The sequence below is a fragment of the Schistocerca serialis genome, chromosome 3 (genome assembly GCF_023864345.2).
Source record: "Schistocerca serialis cubense isolate TAMUIC-IGC-003099 chromosome 3, iqSchSeri2.2, whole genome shotgun sequence".
In the NCBI taxonomy this organism is placed as follows: Eukaryota; Metazoa; Arthropoda; class Insecta; order Orthoptera; family Acrididae; genus Schistocerca; species Schistocerca serialis.
In genome coordinates, this window is record NC_064640.1 from 263,337,283 (window position 1) to 263,359,023 (window position 21,741).

At 42.8% G+C, this 21,741-nt stretch overlaps 1 protein-coding gene across 1 annotated transcript in view; it reads right to left on the reverse strand.

The window, feature by feature from the left end:
* LOC126470035 (solute carrier family 12 member 9) overlaps positions 1 to 21,741 on the reverse strand; it is a 128,229-nt gene that overhangs the window by 40,557 nt on the left and 65,931 nt on the right. Inside the window, exon 9 of the mRNA XM_050097527.1 lies at positions 8,737 to 8,979. Coding sequence (XP_049953484.1) covers positions 8,737 to 8,979 — 243 coding nt within the window. The remainder of the gene's footprint in view (positions 1 to 8,736; positions 8,980 to 21,741) is intronic.

The window sequence follows — 21,741 nt, forward strand, 5'->3', positions numbered from 1 at the left end:
GTGAGGCCACCACATACTAAAATCCTCCATGGACAACAGCCAACAAGATGTCAGGAAATCTCATCGACATTTTCATTGACAGGCGACCTCTGTGCACTAGTCAATTCAGTGACTTCTTTTTCTGTAACGTCGAATGGTTATCACTGGCAGCTAACAACAATTGTGTTGGTTGTCATAAATGGGAAATAACTCCATCCAACAGGAACACATGTTACAAGAATAACTTTCAATGAAATAACACAGCCATTTGTCTTTTTAACAGAATATATTCATAATGTTATTTTCAGATGAGACATCTTGTAGGCATCACATGCAGTCACAGGCTGTGGAATATCAGAGCTTCAGACTGATGAAGCTGTAACAAAGATTGCTCTGCGTGGTTTTTTGCAGCTGAAGACACTGTTATCCCACCATCACCCCATCAACGTGACGAGTCCCAGTCATCAGTCTAGGTGCTCAGTTAAGAATTGAAGCTTTTGTCCACTGTAAAAAGCTACTCAGGTTCACAAAAGATATTTACATGCCAGCACTGATCATAAGCACTGTAAGTGGTCAAGGATAATTTTGGATCGATAATTGTCGAAAGCAGCTACAACGCATCCCTAAAGGTAAGTATGTGGTGAACCAGTCCAGGAAGGGCAACTTAGTGCCAACAGTGAAGAATCATACTCTGCTACCACTACAAACAACACAGTGGAGAAAGCTATTATCGAACTACCAATAATATATGGCATGACGAGGAACAATGTCAGCGAGTGTTAGCTGTTCTGCATCAATTTTCAAATGTTTTCAAATCCTGAATGGAAAAAAGACAGGCCAACACACCATATCAACACTGGGGACCATCCACCAAGTTAGCCAGTGCTCATATAGGGTGTCTCCCGCTGAACGATGCACCTTTCAGGAGGAAGTGGACAATGCGTTGAAAGATGACATTGTTGCACCTTCATGGGATCCTTGATTCTCCCTCTGGTCCTTGTGAAGGAGGAGGACAGCACATTGTGTTTCTCCATTGACAACTGAACAAACTCATGAAAAAAGATGTTTATGCATTGTTGAGCGTTGTTGACACCCCACACTGCTTGAAAGGAGCAAAGTATTTCCCAACTATGGACATGTAGCCACTAGCCAATTGAGGTTGACCATCCACCAATCCAGATGACTGGGAAAAGACAGACCTCATATTACCAGATGACTTCTATGAGTTCTACATTATGACATTTAGACAACTTAGCACTCCAGCCACCTTTGGACAAACTGCTTCAACACTTTAAATGTCATTGCTATCAGTATAACACTGTCATTTTTTCAAACACATTTGAAGAACATCAGAGCCACCTGACAACCATGTTGAAGTGTGGTCAAACCGCAGGCCTCCACTCAAATCTGAAAAAGTGCCTGTTTGTTCCCTGACAAATAAAATTCTTTACACACCTAGTTAAGGGCAATGAAATCCATCCTGATCCAGAGATAATATGAGCAGCTACATATTTTCTGACTCCTCAACTCATTGGTAATGTGACAAGCTGTCTCACAATGTGATCACAGTACCACTTAGTCACAAAGGACTTCTGTAGCAAGGCACATCCCTTGTAAGACCTACTGCATGAAAAAGCCAAAGGAAGAAAGACTGGTTTTTTAATGTCCCACCAACATCAATGTCCTTAGAGACTGAGCACCTGCTCAGATTTTGTCAAGGATGGGGAAGGAAATCGCTCGTGTCCTTTCAACAGAATCAACCTAAATCTGGATGGCTGGATGCAGGTTTGAATCGTTGTCCTCCCAAATGCAAGTCCAGTGTGCTAAGCACTGCGCCACCTCACTCAGTATTGCATGGAAAAGCCAAATTTTGCTAGAACAAGGTGCAAGAAATATCTTTGTCCTTAAGGAGGGGTGGTGTTATCTCCAGTCCTAGCATCGTACGATGAGAATGATATGGCAGAATTTCACACAAACATTAGCAGTTATGGGATACGTGCAGTTCTTGAGGAAACTCGGGAAGGTGATTGAAAGGTGACAGCTTATGCTTCCTGAGTTCTCTCTAGGTCTGAGATGAACTACTTTACAACCGATAGAGTGCCTTGTAACTGTTTGGGCAATAAATAATTTTGGGCCATATTTATTGGCCAAACCTTTCAGTGATGTGACAAATCATCATTATATATGCTGACTGATTAGCCTAAAGGATGCGTCAGGCCAACTGGCAATGCGGGCGGACACAAACACAAGGATACCAGATGCCTATCAAGGAATCCTCTGGCAGAACAGAGCGGCATGAACAAAATCTCCATCATTGCTGCATTGAATGATATTGCTGTTCAACAGAGTTAAGATAAATCATTGCTGAAGGAGGAGGAACTGACTCGGGGGGAATTCAATTTGATACATAGAACATTATATATGAGAAACTATGATCCAACTGCAGAAATTGTTGCTCATCATCCCAGCTATCTACAGTCAGCTATCCTGAAGATTTTCCATGACACTTCAACATTAGGTCACCACGGACTCATGAAGACTCTACACAGGGTCAGTCACAACTATCACTAGACAAATTTCTACCAATCGGTCAGACAATATGTGAGCTACAGTATGGAATGCCAGCAATGGAACCATGCATCATATTTATCTCGAGGCACTTGGTGCCACTTCTGCCTGCAGCAACACCATTTCATTGAATTGGAATTGACCTTTTGGGAAGATTCCTGAAGTTAAACGGGAACCAGTGGATAATAATCTGCAGTGACTACCTCACCTGCTATGCTGCCACTAAAGCTGTGCTGAATCCCAATCCCCCAAAATTGCTAGGTTCCTTGCAGAAGACATTTTGAAACATGGTAAACCCTGCATGATGATATCTGATCATGGAAAAGTTTTCCTGCAGAGACAAGTTCAGACGTAATTTTTGCGACATCACCCACAGAACGACAACTGCCTACCACCCACAGACAATCGGCCTTAAACGATGCTTTAGTAAGACATTGGTAGCTATAATCTTCATGTACACTGCTAAAAACAGATATTGGCATCCAATACTGCCTACTGTGATATTTGAATACAACACAGTGAAGCAACACACTTCACATTGTTCTTTCTGCTCACCTGTCGCAAGGCCATAACTATAATGGACACACTGTTCCCAGTTTGGCTGGATGACACTCACCTTGCTTACATGAAACACCTCACCACCAGGACTGAAAATGCAAGACAGCTGGCTCACATACAGATCTGGGATTGCCAAGAGAAGAACCAAAGGCACTATAATGCCAAGCATTGGTGAATGAGATTAAGTCAGGTAAGCTCAGTAGGGATTTTTGTGCCCATGAAGAAAGTGAGACTATCACAAAAGTTACTGAAATATCATGGATATTGTTATGTCATAAAAGAGTAGACTGAAGAGTGCAATGGTACTTTATTTGTCTTCAGTGGTGAGAGTAGGTTCTGTCTGTATGTGAGTGATGGACATACAAGTGTATGGCATAGACATAGTGAGCTGCCTATTTGATAGTGAATTCGCCCACAACAGACAGATCCCATCCAAGGCTTTTTGGTGGTGGGAGGGGGGGGGGGGGGAGACACACAATCAGTTACATTTCACAGTAACATTTGGTGTTTCTGCAGGGTGAAGTAACCAGTACCCACTACATTACACAGGCTGTTACCCCCACGATAATGCCATTTCTTTGATAGGAAAGTGATGCGCTTTTTCAACAGCAAGATACACATCCACATACACCTGCTGTGATGCAACAAGCTCTTCATGGTGTACAACAACTGCCATAGCCAGCAAGATCACCAGATCTCTCACCAACTGAACATGTATGGGACACTATGAAGTGGGAACTTGCTCATTCTCCAGGGCCTGCAAGATCCATTGCCAAATTGCAACAATAGGCACAAGATGTTTGGGGCAGTCTATCGCAGGATGCCATTGCACACCTTTATGATCATTTGTATGTGAGGATACACGCCTGCATTGCTGCCCAAGGGGGATACCCTACATCAATGTTGTTGTTTAGATACCGTTTACTGTGACATGTGTTTCATTTGGTCTGATTTTCTTATCATATATTCCTACAATGATCAAAAACCTGTCACCTCATGTCAATAAAATGACCTTGTGCTTGAGAGTGTTGCATTTTTTCCTTGTAATGTATTACATACTCATACTACTTACTATTTTTCATGTAGAATTAAGTGTGTTCCCAAACAAGAGTTCGAAACACATTGGGCATATGTGTCCACCTTCCCCCTCCTCTTCCCTAGTCTTCAGCATCCCACAAACAGAGGAACTGTGGTCATCACTGTAATGTTCAGTACTTCATCCCTGAGCATTAAGCAGCTGCAGTGAGGTGGAGCATGTGACAAACAAATGCTGCACCCCAAAGTTTAAAATCTGTACCTTCAGGCGGTCATAACCGCATTCTATCAGAATTATGAATCAAGTTTTTGTGCAGGATCTATTGCTGGGGATGATATTTTGCATTTGTGCTTTTTTTCTTCTTGAAATATGAGGTCAAGTTAGTGATGTTTCTTTGCAAGAGAAAAGACTGGCAAATGAACAAAGTCAACATTGCAATTTGTTTTAAAGGTTAAAAGCATTTTGCCTAGTAGTTAAAAATTTTTGAAATGAGTTTCTCTCTCTCTCTCTCTCTCTCTCTCTCTCTCTCTCTCTCTCTCTCTCTCTCTATTTCATTATTCACTTGTGGCCCATAGGTGATTTCAGCATGTGGTCATTATCAAGCGCTTCAAAAATCGAAACTCCATCTATACTTCACAGCCACTGGAATAACATCGAGGTGTAAACAAAACTGTCCACTACATGTACATCAGAACAAGTAAGAGTATACACTCTGGTAACAGGGATAAAACTGACACACACATTCCACTTGATCATCCTTCATTTCTCAAATCAAACTGCACCACAGAGCAGTTATGCAAACTGGTCACAAATTGATATTTATACATGTATTGACAAAAAATGAATGTGTGATACTGCAGGGCAATTCCACCATGCAGCTGGCACAGACAGTAAATGGGACATGTCGATATCAGGGCATAAAGTCTTTGCAAATTTCATTCCATGTACTCAGCTGGTCAGTAGACAGGCGCATGAACAGCATATGCAGATGTCAACGTTTCAGAGAGGACGTGTAGTTGGGCTTGAAGAAGCTTATTGGAGTAACCAGCTAATCACTCGACATTTGAATAGGAGCAATGCCACTATTCAACGAAACTGGCAGGAATGGTTGAACCACGGCCAAACACAGTGTCAAGAAGGAAATGGTTGACCTAGAGAGATAACAATGTAACGACTAAGCAAATCATCAGACTGCACTCAGAGCCCCAGATTCATCATTATCAATGATCTGACATGCAACTGGTACTTCAGTGACCCCAAGGACCATTAATAAGTGGATCATGAAAAGGCACCCCTCGCACCGATTACCAATGACCTCTGTACATGGAGAAGCCTATCTGCATTGGTGTTGGATGTATTTGGCCTGGACTCTCATTGAGTAGGGTAGAATTGTCTTCAGTGATGAGTTCTGCTTTGCACTGAGCCCCAATGACCAATGAAGATGTGTCTAGAGATGCCCCAGACTGCGGTAGCATACGAACCAGACTGTCATCTGCCCCATAGTCCAACAACCTGGAGTTACGGTATGGGTTGAAATTTCATTCCATAGCAGGGCCCTTTGGTTGTTATATGTGGCACCCTTAGAGCACAGCAGTACATCAATGATATTCCAAGTCTCATTTTGTTATTCGTCATGGCAAGCCATCCTGTACTTGCATTTCAGCAAGTTAATGCCCACACACACAGGCTGAGAGTTTCTACTGCTCGTCTTTATGCTTACCAAACCCTATCTTGGCCAGCAAGGTGGTCGTATCTCTGCCCAATTGAGAAGGTTTGGAGCATTATGGGCAGGGGCCTCCAACCAGCCCAGGATTTTGATGATGTAATGCACCAATAGGACAGAAATTGGCACAATATCCCTCAGAAGGGCATCCAACAACTCTATCAATCAATGACAAGTCAAATAACTGCTTGCATAACGGCCATAGGTGGACCAAAGTGTTACTAACTTGGTTAATTTGTGAGATTGAACTTTATCAAGAACACAGAATGAGATTGATAACAACACACTTCAGGGCCAAACCAAGTAAGAAAAAGACATGGGCAAATCCATGCACTCACCTTGAGGAATTCCACATTGACCACACAGCAATCAGCTGGACAAACACTAAAGAGATCATGAACACAAAGGTCAGGAAGAATACAAGAATGGAATTGGATCATTATCTTACAGAATTTAAGTGCCTTTGGATTCCAAACATGGACAGACTGCCACAGACGAATAGAAGCACCAAAAACATAAAGGTAGACGAGACAAATTAAGACACAATCGATCCAGATACGAGGAAGGAATTGAATCATTAGATGAATGGGATGATATGAAGCGAAATATAGTGAAACAGGCTGAACTATGGGGAAAGGAAGAAAAGAAACAGAAGCACTGGTGGCAGAACAAGGAATGTGAGGAAGCAGTAGAGACTCACAGGAAACCCTGGAGTGACTGCAGCAGCACGAAGGACCCAGAAATATGGGAAGTTTTCTTGGGAGCAAGAAAGGAAGCAGCCCGAACAATAAGATGGACCAGAAGACAGAAGATGAAGCAGGAACTGGACGAGATTGAAACTAACTTCAGGAAAAACAACAACACACACTTTTTTTGGGAAATTCAAAAAGAGTCTGATTGGATACAAGGGTAGAGAACTGTTTATAAGAGATAAGAAAGGGGAGCTGGCTGTTAGTGCAAAGGAGAACTGTAGGATTTTTGCAGAGTACTTTCATGACCTGCTGAACTGTGAACTACCTGAAAAGTAGCTGGAACTGGGGACTGACACAGAAGAGAGATACCCACACCCTCCAACCAGGGATGAAGTTGCACATGCCATAAGTGATCCAAAGAATAACAGGGCAACTGGAGAAGATGGTATTGCAGCCAAAATGATAAAGTGGAGAGGCAACAAAGCAATAGACAACATGACCAACATAATCCAGCAGATCTGGAGAACTAATAAGTTGCCAGAAGGATGGAAGAATGCAATTGTAGTACCGATACATAAGAAGGGGAACAAGAGAGATGCAAACAACTACAGAGGAATATCGCTACTACAGGTCAGATACAAGGTGCTGTCAAAACTATTGCTCAAGAGAGTAAAAGAACAGGTATAAAGTACAGATGGCGATGACCATGCGGGATTCAGGAAGGGAAGAGGATGTATAGAACAGTTATTCATCCTGAAGCAACTGATAGAACATAGGGCAAAAAGAGAGTAATAACCTTTGTGGACTTCACAAAGCATATGACTCCAGCGACAGACAGACTCTTTTTAGGATCCTGAAGAACAGAGGACATTATGGAACTACCCAAGGACTCATAAAAAAAATTCTGACAGACAAAAAAGCAAGGGTGAGATTCAGAGGAGCACTGTCAGGAGAATTTGAGATCAAGACTGGTGTTAAACAGGGAGATGGATTGTCACCATTGTTGTTCAATATAGCACAGGATGAAGTGATCAGGTAGTGGAGAGCAATAAACGAGGAAATGGGAATACCAAAGACCCATGTGGGGGACATAAAGGACAACATGGCTCAAGTGGACTGCCTAGCCTCTGCAGACGACATAGCAATAGTAAGTGAGATGGAAGAAAACGCAAAGATACAACTCGACAACTTAAGTAAGGTAGCCATAAAGGTAGGACTGAGGATCGCCTATAACAAGACGACATTAAATACCACTGCAGACTGGGAAATACCGGAAGGCACTGTGCAAATAGTGAACAAATTTAAATACCTGGGAGAATTTATAACAGGAAGGAAAAGGATCAAGGAGGGAATAACAGAGAGGATAAAGAAATGAGGTCAGCCTTCTGTATGGCAAGAGAGATACAATAAAAAGAATATATACACAGAGGCAAAGATAAGCCACTACAAGGCAACGGTGAGGAATGCAGTATTATATGCTGCCGAGATGATAACACTAGGAAGAAACGGGGCAAAACAACTAGACAGAAAAAAGAGAGAAAAATACTAGGTCCCAAAAGAGGTGGAGGGAGATGGTTGCGAAGACCTAGGGAAGAACTGTACCAGAACATGAGAACACTATCCGGGAAAATCAGACTTAAAAGGGCAAGGTTTGCTGGACATGTAATTAGGATGAGTATGGACAGAATGATGAAAAGAGTGTAGGAAACAACAGAGAGGACAAGGGGAAAGACAGGAACCAAGTGGGTTGTTGAACTTCGGAAGGACTGGTTGGAATTGGGGATCAAGGTCGAAGGAAAGGAAAATTGGAGGGACAAATATACGCCGACCAATATGCCGGAGATCAACGACAGAGAAGAATACAGGAAAAGATTAGAGTGTCACCAATGGAGCCGACAGGAGAAAAGGACACTGAAGACCTCGGAAGAAGAGCGAGAGAGAAGAAGAGAAAGAATGAAGAGGTTCTGGGAGAAGAGGAAAACGCAGTCCACAAAGGGGCTACCTATGGTCCTACAAAGGCCGTAACGCAAGAAGAAGAAGAAGAAGAAGAAGAAGAAGAAGAAGAAATCTACTCAGGTGGTGACAGAGTTTGCTTACTGAAAACAATACCCTAATAAACTTTCATTATACTTAACATATGAATAAATGTAGTAAATCAAATATTCACATTAGTAACTTACCTTCAAATGGTCAACTAATTCCAGCCAATGTGTGTATTCATAAGCAGTGACATCACGATCATGGTCACGGAAATCTCCAATTTTAACATGGCCCAAAACATACAGGCCACTTTTCTTCAAATCATTCACAAAGTGAATCAATGGACAAGATGTTCTTGGATTACTTACTAAAAGTAACATCTGTGGTCGCCAGAATTTTACATGGTCCTTTCTCGAATCCAGCAACAACAAATATTTGCGCACCTATAACAAATGTTGGAAATTCTGCCATTTATGAAGGTCTGTTGGATGTTACCTATCAGCTTTACACTAAACAGATAAACTAAATGGTACACTTTTTACATACTGAAAGTTTAAATAAAATTATACATTTCATTAATATAAAAATGTGCTTTACAAAAAACTACAAAAGATATTTCTAAAAATATTTTCTTTTACATTCCTTAAATATTCCTTCCAAATGTATTGGCTCAAACTATTACCACGCTGCCGTAACCATAAACTGTGAATGAGCACGTCAAAAGACAGCAACTTCAATTATACTAGAGAGACATAAATAATATTTATTCCATACCATAAAATAGTATTTTTACATTTAAGGATGAAAGCACAATGGATGTGTAAACCACAAAAAGAACATGCATATACACAACTATAAATAAGAAAATAAAAGAGTCATATACCTAATGGTTAGTTTGAACACCTCACCATTTTACTTGGCATGGCATGCATTTACCTTCTTATGAACAGTAAATCAACAATTTAATATGGCATTAAGTGCTTCTAGAAAAACAAGGTAAGTTATAATAGCAGTTCACAGACAACTTCAATTCTGTTTATGTACTTTCACTGTTACACAATAAAGATTCTAGAGTAATCATACTAAATAACAAGAGACTTTCAGATATTCATAACCGCTACTTTCATTCATTGTAATATGTGGTAGCAACAATGTAAAACAGATCACAGAACTTATTCTTCAGAATATGATGGATGGTGAAACACATATTACTAATGCAACATATTACTGATGCAACGTAACTTTCCTTCTGAACACTAATTTCAAAGTGATCTGTAGTGTAAAATAAGATGTTTCAACATAGATTTGCTGGAATTCATAGTTTTCATATTGTATTTACAACAATGTGTCTCATCAGCTGCGACGCAGTGATCCAATACTGTCAAATGTTTTTTGTTCCAGTCTTTGATCACAACATCAATTCTTTTGACGATGACCGGATTCAGTCAGTATCAGATTTACAATATAAAAATATACACACCTAGTGAGCAGTGTGTCTTTCAACACAATACAGCATTATGTATCACAATATACTATCATACAACCAGGGAAACGTACAGATAAAATATGGTAAAAGGTACCTTTTCTACACATGTCCTAAAGTGATAAGGCCTTAATAGCATTGTTAAATCATATAAATATACTCGGCACAGCATCGTCACATAGATCTAAAATAAGGTGTAGAATAGGCCACTTAGTCCACATAGTCATTTTTGCAACTGGCTACTGAAGTGCAGTAGCTACCAGAAATATGTTTTCCTACATTCTACAAAGATGTCGCTACTGTGGGCTTAGATGTAGTCATCATTTACGTAAGAAACATAATCTGATAAAAACACATCAGGTCAAATACATGTAGCAGACTTTTAATATTGTTATAACCTTTAATCACTAATAAAGTGCGTAGAGATACAAAAGTAGAAACACTAGCGGGTTACATGTTACTAACTCCGTATCTGTCATTCGACTGCCGGGCCGTGATATGCGGCCGGCGCCGTTCATAACCAGGTGGCGCTCCCGCGCTCGGCCGAGCTGCGGAGCGCCTCTATCGCCGTGTTCGCGTACTAACGTAGCGGCACTTTTGAATGTCGTGGCACTGTCACAACACTTTTCCCCCCTTGAAAAAAAACGCTCACTTTCGTGGAGACACGGACAGTGCGGAGACATCCATGGCCTCTTGGGAGGTCCCGAGATCCCGCGGAGAAACACGAGAGTATGGTCGAAAATGTCCAGGACGGAAGCTGGCGCGTGCCTCCTGGACGAGATGATGGGTGAAAACTCCGGAGCAGCATCCATAGGTGTCGTGGATCTGGGGGTGTGCTCCAGCGAGATGGGTCCCGGAGAAGGCGGCGTCGCGACTGGGGCCGGTTCCGGCGTACTCGGAAGCGGTAGCGACGGCGGCGGCAGTAACACGCCCGGAAGATCGGCAGCAGCGACAGGACTGGCTTCTCGGGCTGGTGGAGACGAAAAAAGGGGCGGTGGTACCGGCGTGGCCACCACTCGTGGGCGCATCTGGTCGTAATGGCGAACAACCATGCCGTCGTCCGTACGTATTTCACAAAGCCGGCGGCCGCGAAGAGCCTGGACCACCCCTGGAATCCATTTAGGGCGAGATCCATACCCCCGTGCCCACACGTCGGTGCCCACCGGGTATTTTCCCGCACTAGGGGACACAGCACAAGGCCTGACAGGTTGAAGCAGATGCAGTAGGGTGCGCGGTTGGCGGCCATGCAAGAGTTCAGCAGGGCTGCGATCACCCAGAGGCGTGAAGCGATAAGAACTCAAAAATTGCAACAGAGCGTCATCTGTGGAAAAATCATTAAGGAATTTTTTCATTTGGCTTTTGAAAGTGCGGACAAGGCGCTCGACCTCCCCATTCGATTGCGGATGGAAGGGCGGTGCTGTAACATGATGAATCCCTTGTCCAGTACAAAAATCACGGAAGGCCTGCGAAGAGAACTGAGGGCCATTGTCCGTGACAATCGTGGATGGAAGACCTTCTAGCGCAAAGATTTTTGACAAAGCCAGCGTCGTCGCCGCAGTGGTGGGCGACGGACAGCGAACAACAAACGGAAACTTCGAGAAGGCGTCAATCAACAGTAGCCAATAAGTGCCGAGGAAGGGGCCAGCAAAGTCAGCGTGCACCCGTTCCCACGGCTGCGCCGGATCAGGCCACGGAGAGGGCAGAGTACGAGGCGCAGCCAGTTGTTGAACACACTGATCACACGCAGCGACCATGTGGGCGATGTCCGAATCGATACCGGGCCAATAAACGTGCCTGCGGGCCAGGGACTTAGTCTGAGAAATCCCCCAATGGCCCTCATGCAATAGTTTGAGAACAGCTTTGCGAAGAGAGGCGGGCACCACAACCCGTGGAGATGCGCCATCCGTGGCCAGAAGAACAACACCTCCACGAACAGACAGACGAAGGCGCAAGGCATGGTAGTTGCGAAGGGGATCCGACGCCCGGCCCTTGGTCCTGTCCGGCCAACCCCGCTGAACAAAACCGATCACCTGACGCAGGACCGGATCCCGCGCAGTAGCCGACGCGACCTGCGAACCTGTAAGTGGAAAACCCTCGACCGCATGACGTTCTTCCTCATCAATGTGGAAACAGAGGAGTTCATCGCGATCGAAAACCGTGTCGGGGCCCATCGGCAAACGCGACAACGCATCAGCGTTGGCGTGCTGGGCCGTGGGGCGATAGTGAATCTCATAGTGAAAACGAGACAAGTATAAGGCCCAACGTTGCAGGCGGTGAGCTGCCTTATCCGGAAGCGACGCCGAGGGGCTAAACAGAGAGACCAGCGGCTTGTGGTCGGTGATGAGGTGAAACTTAGAACCATACAAAAAAACGCTGAACTTTTTCAGAGCATAAATGATAGCGAGCGCCTCCTTTTCTATTTGAGAGTAACGCTGTTGGGCATCGTTGAGGGTCTTGGAAGCGTAGGCGATGGGTCGTTCCGACCCATCCTCATACAGATGGGCGAGAACAGCCCCCTAGGCCATACTGTGACGCGTCAGTCGCCAGAACCAAGTGCTGACCCGGACGGAATGTGGCAAGACAAGGCGCCGACTGCAAATGAGCCTTCAGGCGGACAAAGCCTGCTCACACTCGGCGGACCAACAGAAAGGAACGTTTTTGCGTAACAGCTGATGCAGAGGATGAGCCACCGCCGCCGCGGAGGGAATGAATTTGTGATAATAAGCAACCTTGCCTAGAAACGCCTGAAGTTCTTTGACCGTAGACGGCCGGGGTAGAGCGGTAATGGCCGCAACGTGCTGTCGTAGAGGGCGTATACCCTCACGGGACAAGTGGAAACCAAGATACACAATGGAGGGTTGGAAGAACTGAGACTTGTCCAGATTGCACTTCAACCCTGCTGAATGCAGAACCCGAAACAGTGAACGCAAATTGCGAAGGTGCTCCTCAGTGGAGGCCCCCGTGACAACAATGTCATCCAGGTAGTTGATGCAGCCGGGAACGGAAGCCGTGAGCTGTTCCAAAAACCGCTGAAAAATGGCCGGCGCGCTAGCGACGCCAAATGGTAACCGCTGGTACTGAAACAACCCACAAGGAGTGTTGATGACGAGAAATTCCTTGGAAGATGCATCCAACGGCAACTGATGGTACGCCTCCGATAAGTCAAGTTTGGAAAAGAACTGGCCCCCAGCGAGCTTGGTAAATAACTCCTCAGGACGGGGAAGAGGATAAGTGTCAATGAGGCTTTGAGCGTTGACAGTGGCTTTAAAATCACCACACAATCGCAGACTCCCGTTTGGTTTAGAAACCACCACGATGGGCGATGCCCATTCGCTGGAGGTAACAGGAAGGAGAATCCCCGAAGCCGTTAACCTGTCTATCTCAGCTTTGACAGGCGCACGCAACGCCATCGGAATAGGGCGTGCCCGGAAAAACTTAGGGCGAGCCGTAGGTTTAAGAGTAATGTGGGCTTCAAAATCCTTGGCACGACCCAGACCAGCAGAGAACACGGACGAGAATTCAGAACACAAGCCATCCAGCTGTGGATACGGAACGTCCTCAGATATGAGGTGCACATCATCATCAATGGAAAACCCGAACAACTGGAAAGCATCATAACCGAACAGGTTTTCAGTGCCCGCATGATCCACCACATAAAACGTGAGGGGCCTAACAACAGACTTGTAGGCAGTGGACGCATCAAACTGGCCAACGATAGGAATTTTCTGCTTATTATAAGTTCGTAGATTTCGTGTAACGAGAGACAAGGGAGGGGAGCCCAACTCCAAATACGTGCGAGAATTAATGAGAGTTACTGCAGAGCCAGTGTCCACTTGCATGCGAATGTCTTTATCCAGAACACGAACAGTAACAAACAACTTATTCGTTTGAGAAAGCACACAGTTAACATCCATGTCCGATGCCTCGTCCTCGTCGACAGGAACTTTAGGGGACTGACACACAGAAGCAATGTGGCCTTTTTTCCTACAGGAATTACACGTGGCCCAACGTTTGGGACACGCGGCTCTGTCATGCTGTACGAAACAACGTGGACAAGAAGGAAGGGCGGAACGAACCTGCTTCTGTGGTTGCTGTTTTCGCGGCGAGCGTGGCGGCCCAACGCGACGTTGTTGACGCGAGTGCACCGCCGCCACATCGTCGTTTCCCTGTGAAACAGGCAAATTGTCCGTGTCGAAAGTGGTTTGTACAGCGCCTACATCACAACACACGTCTATTTGCGCACCAGCAGCGTGAGACACTTCAAACGATTGAGCGATGCTGAGAACTTCCGACAACGACGGGTTTGGCAATTGTAAGGCACGTTGATGAACTTCTTTATCAGGAGCAAGCCGTAAAATAGCGTCCCGAACCATTGAATCAGCGTAAGACTCATGAGTGTCCGTGACAAACTGACATTTCCGACTCAGACCGTGTAGTTCCGCCACCCAAGCCCGGTAAGACTGATGGGGCTGTTTACGACACCGGTAAAAAGCCACGCGGCGGCAACGACATGGGTGTTTTTTCGGTAATAGTTAGACAATAAGTCACACATTTCTTGGAAGGACAGAGAGGCAGGTTCCCGCAGAGGGGCTAACTGAGATAGCAGCTGATAGATCCGTGGGGAAATCCAAGATAGAAATAACGACTTACACATAGGAGCGTCGACATCGCCGAAAGCCAAGAAGTGTTGCCGCAAACGCTTCTCATAATCCTCCCAGTCTTCAGCGGCCTCGTCATAAGGAGGGAACGGAGGTGGAGAAGAGGAAGACAGACGATGAGTAAGCGACGTCGACAACGCCTGAATAGCAGCCGTCAGCTGTGTTTGTTGTTCAATAAGCGCTTGCATAAGCTGTTCCATGTCTGCCCCGACACGAACACACAAGTCCACAACGCAGGAAAAAAAATATCCGACCTCGTCGCCAAAAAGTGTTATAACCTTTAATCACTAATAAAGTGCGTGGAGATACAAAAGTAGAAACACTAGCGGGTTACATGTTACTAACTCCGTATCTGTCATTCGACTGCCGGGCCGTGACATGCGGCCGGCGCCGTTCATAACCAGGTGGCGCTCCCGCGCTCGGCCGAGCTGCGGAGCGCCTCTATCGCCGTGTTCACGTACTAACGTAGCGGCACTTTTGAATGTCGTGGCACTGTGACAACAAATATTGATAACTATTATAGAAACCAATTGTGATACAGTAAAAGATGAATATAGTTACACATATAAAATTATTAAAAAGGAAATATATAAAGATAATAGGCCTGATACTTTTATGGTGAATTTACAGTCAAAAATTGACATATGTAATACATTGCCTGTAGCAACCTATAAATTACCTATGAAAGATAAAAAGTATATATGACAGCTGAATAAAAGACAGATTAATGATCAGCACCCTCTGTTGGGTCGGTCGCCAGGACATTATGTAGGTGCGCACCGATTGTAAGAACTTAACCACTAGAGGGCTTTACATACATCGTGATGCGTCTCCCACAGAAAATGTTTAAACAACATATTAACAGTGAATAAATAAAATTATTTGGTCTGGTCATACAATCCATGAATAGGTAGGACATAATCAGTTACACGATTAGAGCGACGAATGTGTGGAAGTAAGGCAAATGCCTACTGTTCTCAACAATCATCAAGCAAGGCTAGGTATAAATATGCGAGGCATTATTTGGTTATCGTAGTACGTTATCAAACAAAGCAAAATCACTTTGTCCATTGAGTACCCTAGTAGGCTCATGCTTTTTGGCCTTGTAAATCTCCAACTCCTCCAACATTTCGCTGGTTTATGATAGTATATTGCAATACGTAAAGCTGTATTGTGTTGAAAGACACACTGCTCACCAGGTGTATATATTTTTATATTGTAAATCTGAGGATGGCCATTACTGACTGAAACCGGTCATTGTCAAAAGAATTGATATTGTGATCAAAGACTGGAATAAAAAACATTTGACAGCATTAGATCACTGTTCATATACACGACTATGTCACAACTGGTGAAACTAGTGCCATGTCTGGCTCGTGACAGAGTCAAAAGGCTCTGTAAACTGAAGGAGAAAATCAGTACTGTGGTAATGAATCTTATATTCAATAAGCAGTGTCTTGCAGCAGGTGTCACACCGATATATGCGAAAGAGAACATTAAACAACGGTCAGCCCTCCCCTTGTTAATTAAAGCCAAAAGTGAGAGGAAGTGGATTAGGGCCCAATTACGTGAATCGTATAAACATAAAGAGTTGCTAAGTACAGAAGCTTTCGATTTACATTTGCAATTAAGTAATGAACTGTCTAGTACTCAGTTTCAATTTGTTTGGCAAGAAATTTCTAACAGAGTAAGGATTAATGTTGAAAGAATAGAAAAGAGGCATAACAAAAAGTTAGGTGTACTGCTAAAGCATCAGAAGGCTAATGTTTTATAAAGTAGGGAGGGTGTTGGACAACATCGCTTTTATGATAGAGTAGCTAACTTGACAAATATCAAATTGAATGGGGATGAAAATACTCTGTTGAATAAAGGTTTACAATATAATATCACTCCAAATCCTAATAACTGAACCATTACAAGAGTCGTAGTCGAAACTAAAATGGCATGTGAAGCAGCTAAGATAATGAAACTAGAAGTTGTGGACACAGCCGTTGAAGTTAATAAAGCTGTATCCAGCCAGTGTAACTCTTCTAATGCCATCAATCATGAGAATCGTATCCTAAAAAATCTTAATACAAAGTCAGAAAAAGAGAAGGCAATGGTTATTCACGCAGACAAGGGTGATACTGCAGTCCTTATATATGAAGAGGACTATATTAAGAAAACGGAGGAATTCTTCTTTGAAAATGAGATAATAGAAGTTCACAGAGCCCCAATGCAGAAGTTCCAGATAGATCTATGGAAAAACATAGAGAGCTCCCAATGTCTGCTTAACAATTACGAAAAGAAATCGCTAAAAATGATGAATCCTAAGCTCCCCCAACTGAGATCGCATGTTAACGTACATAGGAAGGGAAACCCAGTCCGTCCAATTGTTAATAATTTGTCATCACCATGTTCTAAGCTAAATAAGTTTCGTAACAACAAACTTAAAGCAGTGTACACTTTCTCTACCAATTTTGAGGTGAAAAACAGTTATTTATATATATTCCAAATACTGTGACACTAGCTTTCCTAGATGTAAAAAACATCTACAGTAGTGTCCCAATAAAGGAAACAATTCAGATCATTAAACGTAATCTACTATATCATAACAAGATTAATACTGCAGAATACACAGAATTAATAGAACTTTTAGAATATGCATTAACTTATAACTATTTTATCTTCAATGGCAAAATATATCAACAAAAAGATGGTATTTGGATGGGTAACAGTTTGGCTGGTACATTAGCAGACATTTTCATGAATGACTTAGAATGTAAGTTCTTTGTTATGTTTCCACAACTGACAGACAAGACTATATATTATAAACATTATGTCGATGACATCTTGTTACTGTTAGAGGGGGACGAGAATGAAGTTACCGCATTTGCTCAAGCCATAGGCAGCATGCAGCAAAAAATAGTGTTTAGTACAGAAATAGAAGAAGCAAGCTCCATTAACTATTTAGACCTCACCATTAAGAAGGTTGTTAGTAGACATAAATTTTCAATTTTCAGAAAGCTTACATGTACAGATACTATTATTGGAGGCAGTTCATGCCATCCGCCGCAATATAAAAGGGCCTTTTTCACCTCTATGGTCCACCAACTTTTTCGATTACCATTAGCCGACAATGAAATACGCCAAGATTTTAGTATATTACAGCAAATTGCAGTAGCCAACGGTTTCTCAGCAAATGATGTTATGTGCCCGCACAATAGGATAAAAAAAACAGAAAGTAAATAGGCAGACCCACAATCATCAAGAAAAAAGAAATAATAAAGAAAACCTGAAAACTATTCCAATGAAATTTTATGGAAAAATGTCCCAACAAATAGAAAAGTGTATGAGTAAATCTAAGGTTAGATGTGATTTTTAAGTTAACAATACTCTGAAACTCAGTGTAAAACATAGTTTGAGTAATGATTCTGATAAATTGGATAGATCTGGGGTTTACAAGATCGTTTGTAGTAGTTGCGACAAATTTTGTATCGGCCGGACTGGCTGTTCTTTTAAAATAAGATTCAAGGAGCATTTGCAGGCGCATAACAAAACTGCATTGGGAATGCATCTGGCAGAAACCGGCCACACTGTAAGCAATATTGAGAGTTGTATACGTATTCTATACAGGGCAGAGAAAGGTCGCACTTTTTACTTGTTTGAGGAGTTGGAGATTTACAAGGCCAAAAAGTATGAGCCCACTAGGGTACTCAATGGACAAAGCGATTTTGTGCCCAACACCTACTTTGCTTTGTTTGATAACGTACTACAACAACCAAATAATGCCTCACATATTTATACCTAGCCTTGCTTAATGGTTTATGTTGAGAACAGCAGGCATTTGCCTTACTTCCATACATTAGTCGCTCTAATCGTGTAACTGATTATGTCCTACCTATTCATGGATTGTATGACCAGACCAGGTAATTTTATTTATTCACTGTTAATATGTTGTTTAAATATTTTCTGTGGGAGACATATCATGATGTATGTAAAGCCCTCTAGTGGTTAAGTTCTTATGATCGTTGCACGCCTAAATAACTTCCTGGCGACCGACCCAACAGAGGGTGCTGATCATTAATCTGTCTGTCTTCAGATGTCATACAGACATTTTATGTTTCATTGGTAATTTATAGGTGGCTATAGGCAATGTATCACATATATTAATTTTCAACTGTAAATTCACCATAAAAGTATCAGGCCTATTATCTTTATATATTTCCTTTTAATAATTTTATATGGGTAATTGTATTCATCTTTTACTGTATCACAATTGGTTTCTATAATAGTTATCAATATTTAAAAGTCTGCTACGTGTATTTGACCTAATGTGTTTTTATCAGATTATTTTTCTTACATAAATGATGACTACATCTAAGCCCACAGTAGCGACATCTATGTAGAATGTAGGAAAACATATTTCTGGTAGCTACTCTACTTCAGTAGCCAGTTGCAAAAGTGACTGTGTGGACGAAGTGGCCTATTCTACACCTTACTTTAGATCTATGTGACGATGCTCTGCTGAGTATATTTGTATGTTTTGACAATGCCATTACGGCCTTATTACTTTAGGACATCATGTAGAAAAGGCATCTTTTACTGTATATTATCTGTACATTTGCCTGGTTGTATGATAGTATATTGTGATATGTAATGCTGTATTGTGTTGAAAGACACACTGCTCACTAAGTGTGCATATTTTTATATTGTAGATCTGAGGATGGTCATTACTGACTGAAACCGGTCATCGTCAAAAGAATTGACATTGTGATAAAAGACTGGAATAAAAAAATTTAACAATGTGTCTGTCACACACTGTTCGAATCTCTGTGACTTCACTTGTTTCTAACTTGCTAATGAACAGTTAAGTAAAATTACAAAATGCAGCAAGTTGTTTAACATAATAAAAGGAGGCATCAACCAGGATACCCTCAATGAGTTACCATTCAACCTCTGATACACTGTAATCCTGCTTTTGTATTCATGTAGTTCCAGCTTCTGTCTAAAAATAGGGAGTTCTCAATATGGAGGCTTCTAACTCAACAATCAATGCTAAGTACTTGCCCCATTGGCATAACGTTTACACCGAGCGAGGTGGCGCAGTGGTTAGACACTGGACTCGCATTCGGGAGGACGACGGTTCAATCCCGCGTCCGGCCATCCTGATTTAGGTTTTCCGTGATTTCCCTAAATCACTCCAGGCAAATGCCGGGATGGTTCCTCTGAAAGGGCACGGCCGTCTTCCTTCCCCATCCTTCCCTAATCCGATGAGACCGATGACCACGCTGTCTGGTCTCCTTCCCCGAAACAACCAACCAACCATAACGTTTACACAGAGGCTGAGCAAAATTTGTGACATTAGTGCATTTTAACATGACCAGACAGTGGGTTCTTGACACATGGGACACTGTATCTCTGTCATTGGCGTACCATGAGTCCCTAATTCAAGGAAAACTGCCACCATTGCTAAAAGCAGCAATGTTTTGGTAACAGGGGTTGCCACTGAGTACCACAGCTTACAAAAGTGGACATATGGGTCATAGTGTGGCAAATCACTTAGCAGTATGATGCTTGACAATAATAATTGATGAGCAGCAATACAATCCACAGTCACCCCCTCGCTATAGGGTACAGAAGCTGCCGCCCCCTCTTGGAGACAACGTGACAGACCACCATACCTTGTGTGAAATCAGAATGAGATTTTCACTCTGCAGCAGAGTGTGCAATGACATTAAACTTCCTAGCAGATTAAAACTGTGTGCCAGACCAAGACTCGAACTCGGGACCTTTGCCTTTCGTGGGCAAGTGCTCTACCACTGAGAGGTAGTGGCAGATGTAGGGCTGTGAGGACAGGGTGAGAGTCATGCTTGGGTAGCTCAGTGGTAGAGTGCTTTCCTGCGAAAGGCAAAGGTCCCAAGTTTGAGTCTCGGTCTGGCACACAGTTTTAATCTGCTAGGAAGTTTCATGTGCATGGAATTTTTGCATCACTGAAACGATGGGAGGGAGGTGGGACGGGGGGGGGGGGGGGGGGGGGGGGGGGCATCTGCTACATTTCTAGAATATGTGACTGGAGTCTCTCTAAATGAGATGCTCCCTTTATTGGCAACAATTAACTTATAAGCTGGAGATTCCCAAAGTTTGTAATTGTTGGGTTCAGGTATGATTCCAATGCTCATACTTTGAACTGGGGGGAATTACTGGGTTGGCTTCTTCCTAAACACACACTGGCTGAAAAGCTGGATTGGCAACTATTTCTTGCCATCATGTTGGTATGTATTTTGGAAGGAGATGAAAAATGATCTGCATAGAACTATTTTGCGAGTTTCTTGTGCACCCTCAAGGCACGGAACAGTGACAATAGTATCTTAGTGGTTTAGTGGGTTTTGAAAATTATGGTTGTAGTACAAAAACAGAAGTGGAATTGCAATTCGAGAACACTGAGTGGCCACGAAGATGATATGAAACAAAATTGCTGTGACAATTACTTTCATGGGCAGCTAATGCGGAGTGAGCATCTGAAAGGACTATATTGTGTTTAGCCCAACTGTGTGAGAAGTTTTGGCAGCAGACTTGTGTAAAATGATACCTAGTGGTCAAATCTATTGGGTTTTCTAAGCAGCAAAAGAGTACTACAAGGTTAATATTGTTGCAATCATGCACAAATATGACAAAACAAAGGTAACTAATAAATTTAAGATCTTATAACATAAGTAAAAATTATACGTACAACAAAAAAGTGAGTGAAAGTAAGTGAGTGTGTGTGTGTGTGTGTGTGTGTGTGTGTGTGTGTGTGTGTGTGTGTGTGTAACTATGTTACATTGACATCCAACCAACACACACACACACACACACACACACACACACACACACACACACCACATAGATGATGGTATGTGAGATCTCTTCTTCAACCTTACAAAGGAAAGGAACATTGCAATGTGTTAGATTTCCTTGTATGGAAATCCACCTGCATGAATGTGTTTCAGTTACAGAGTCTATTATTTGGTTGTGTTATCCATGAATATTTACTTATGTGTGGTCACATCAATGACACATCTGACAACTAAACATGAGTGTCT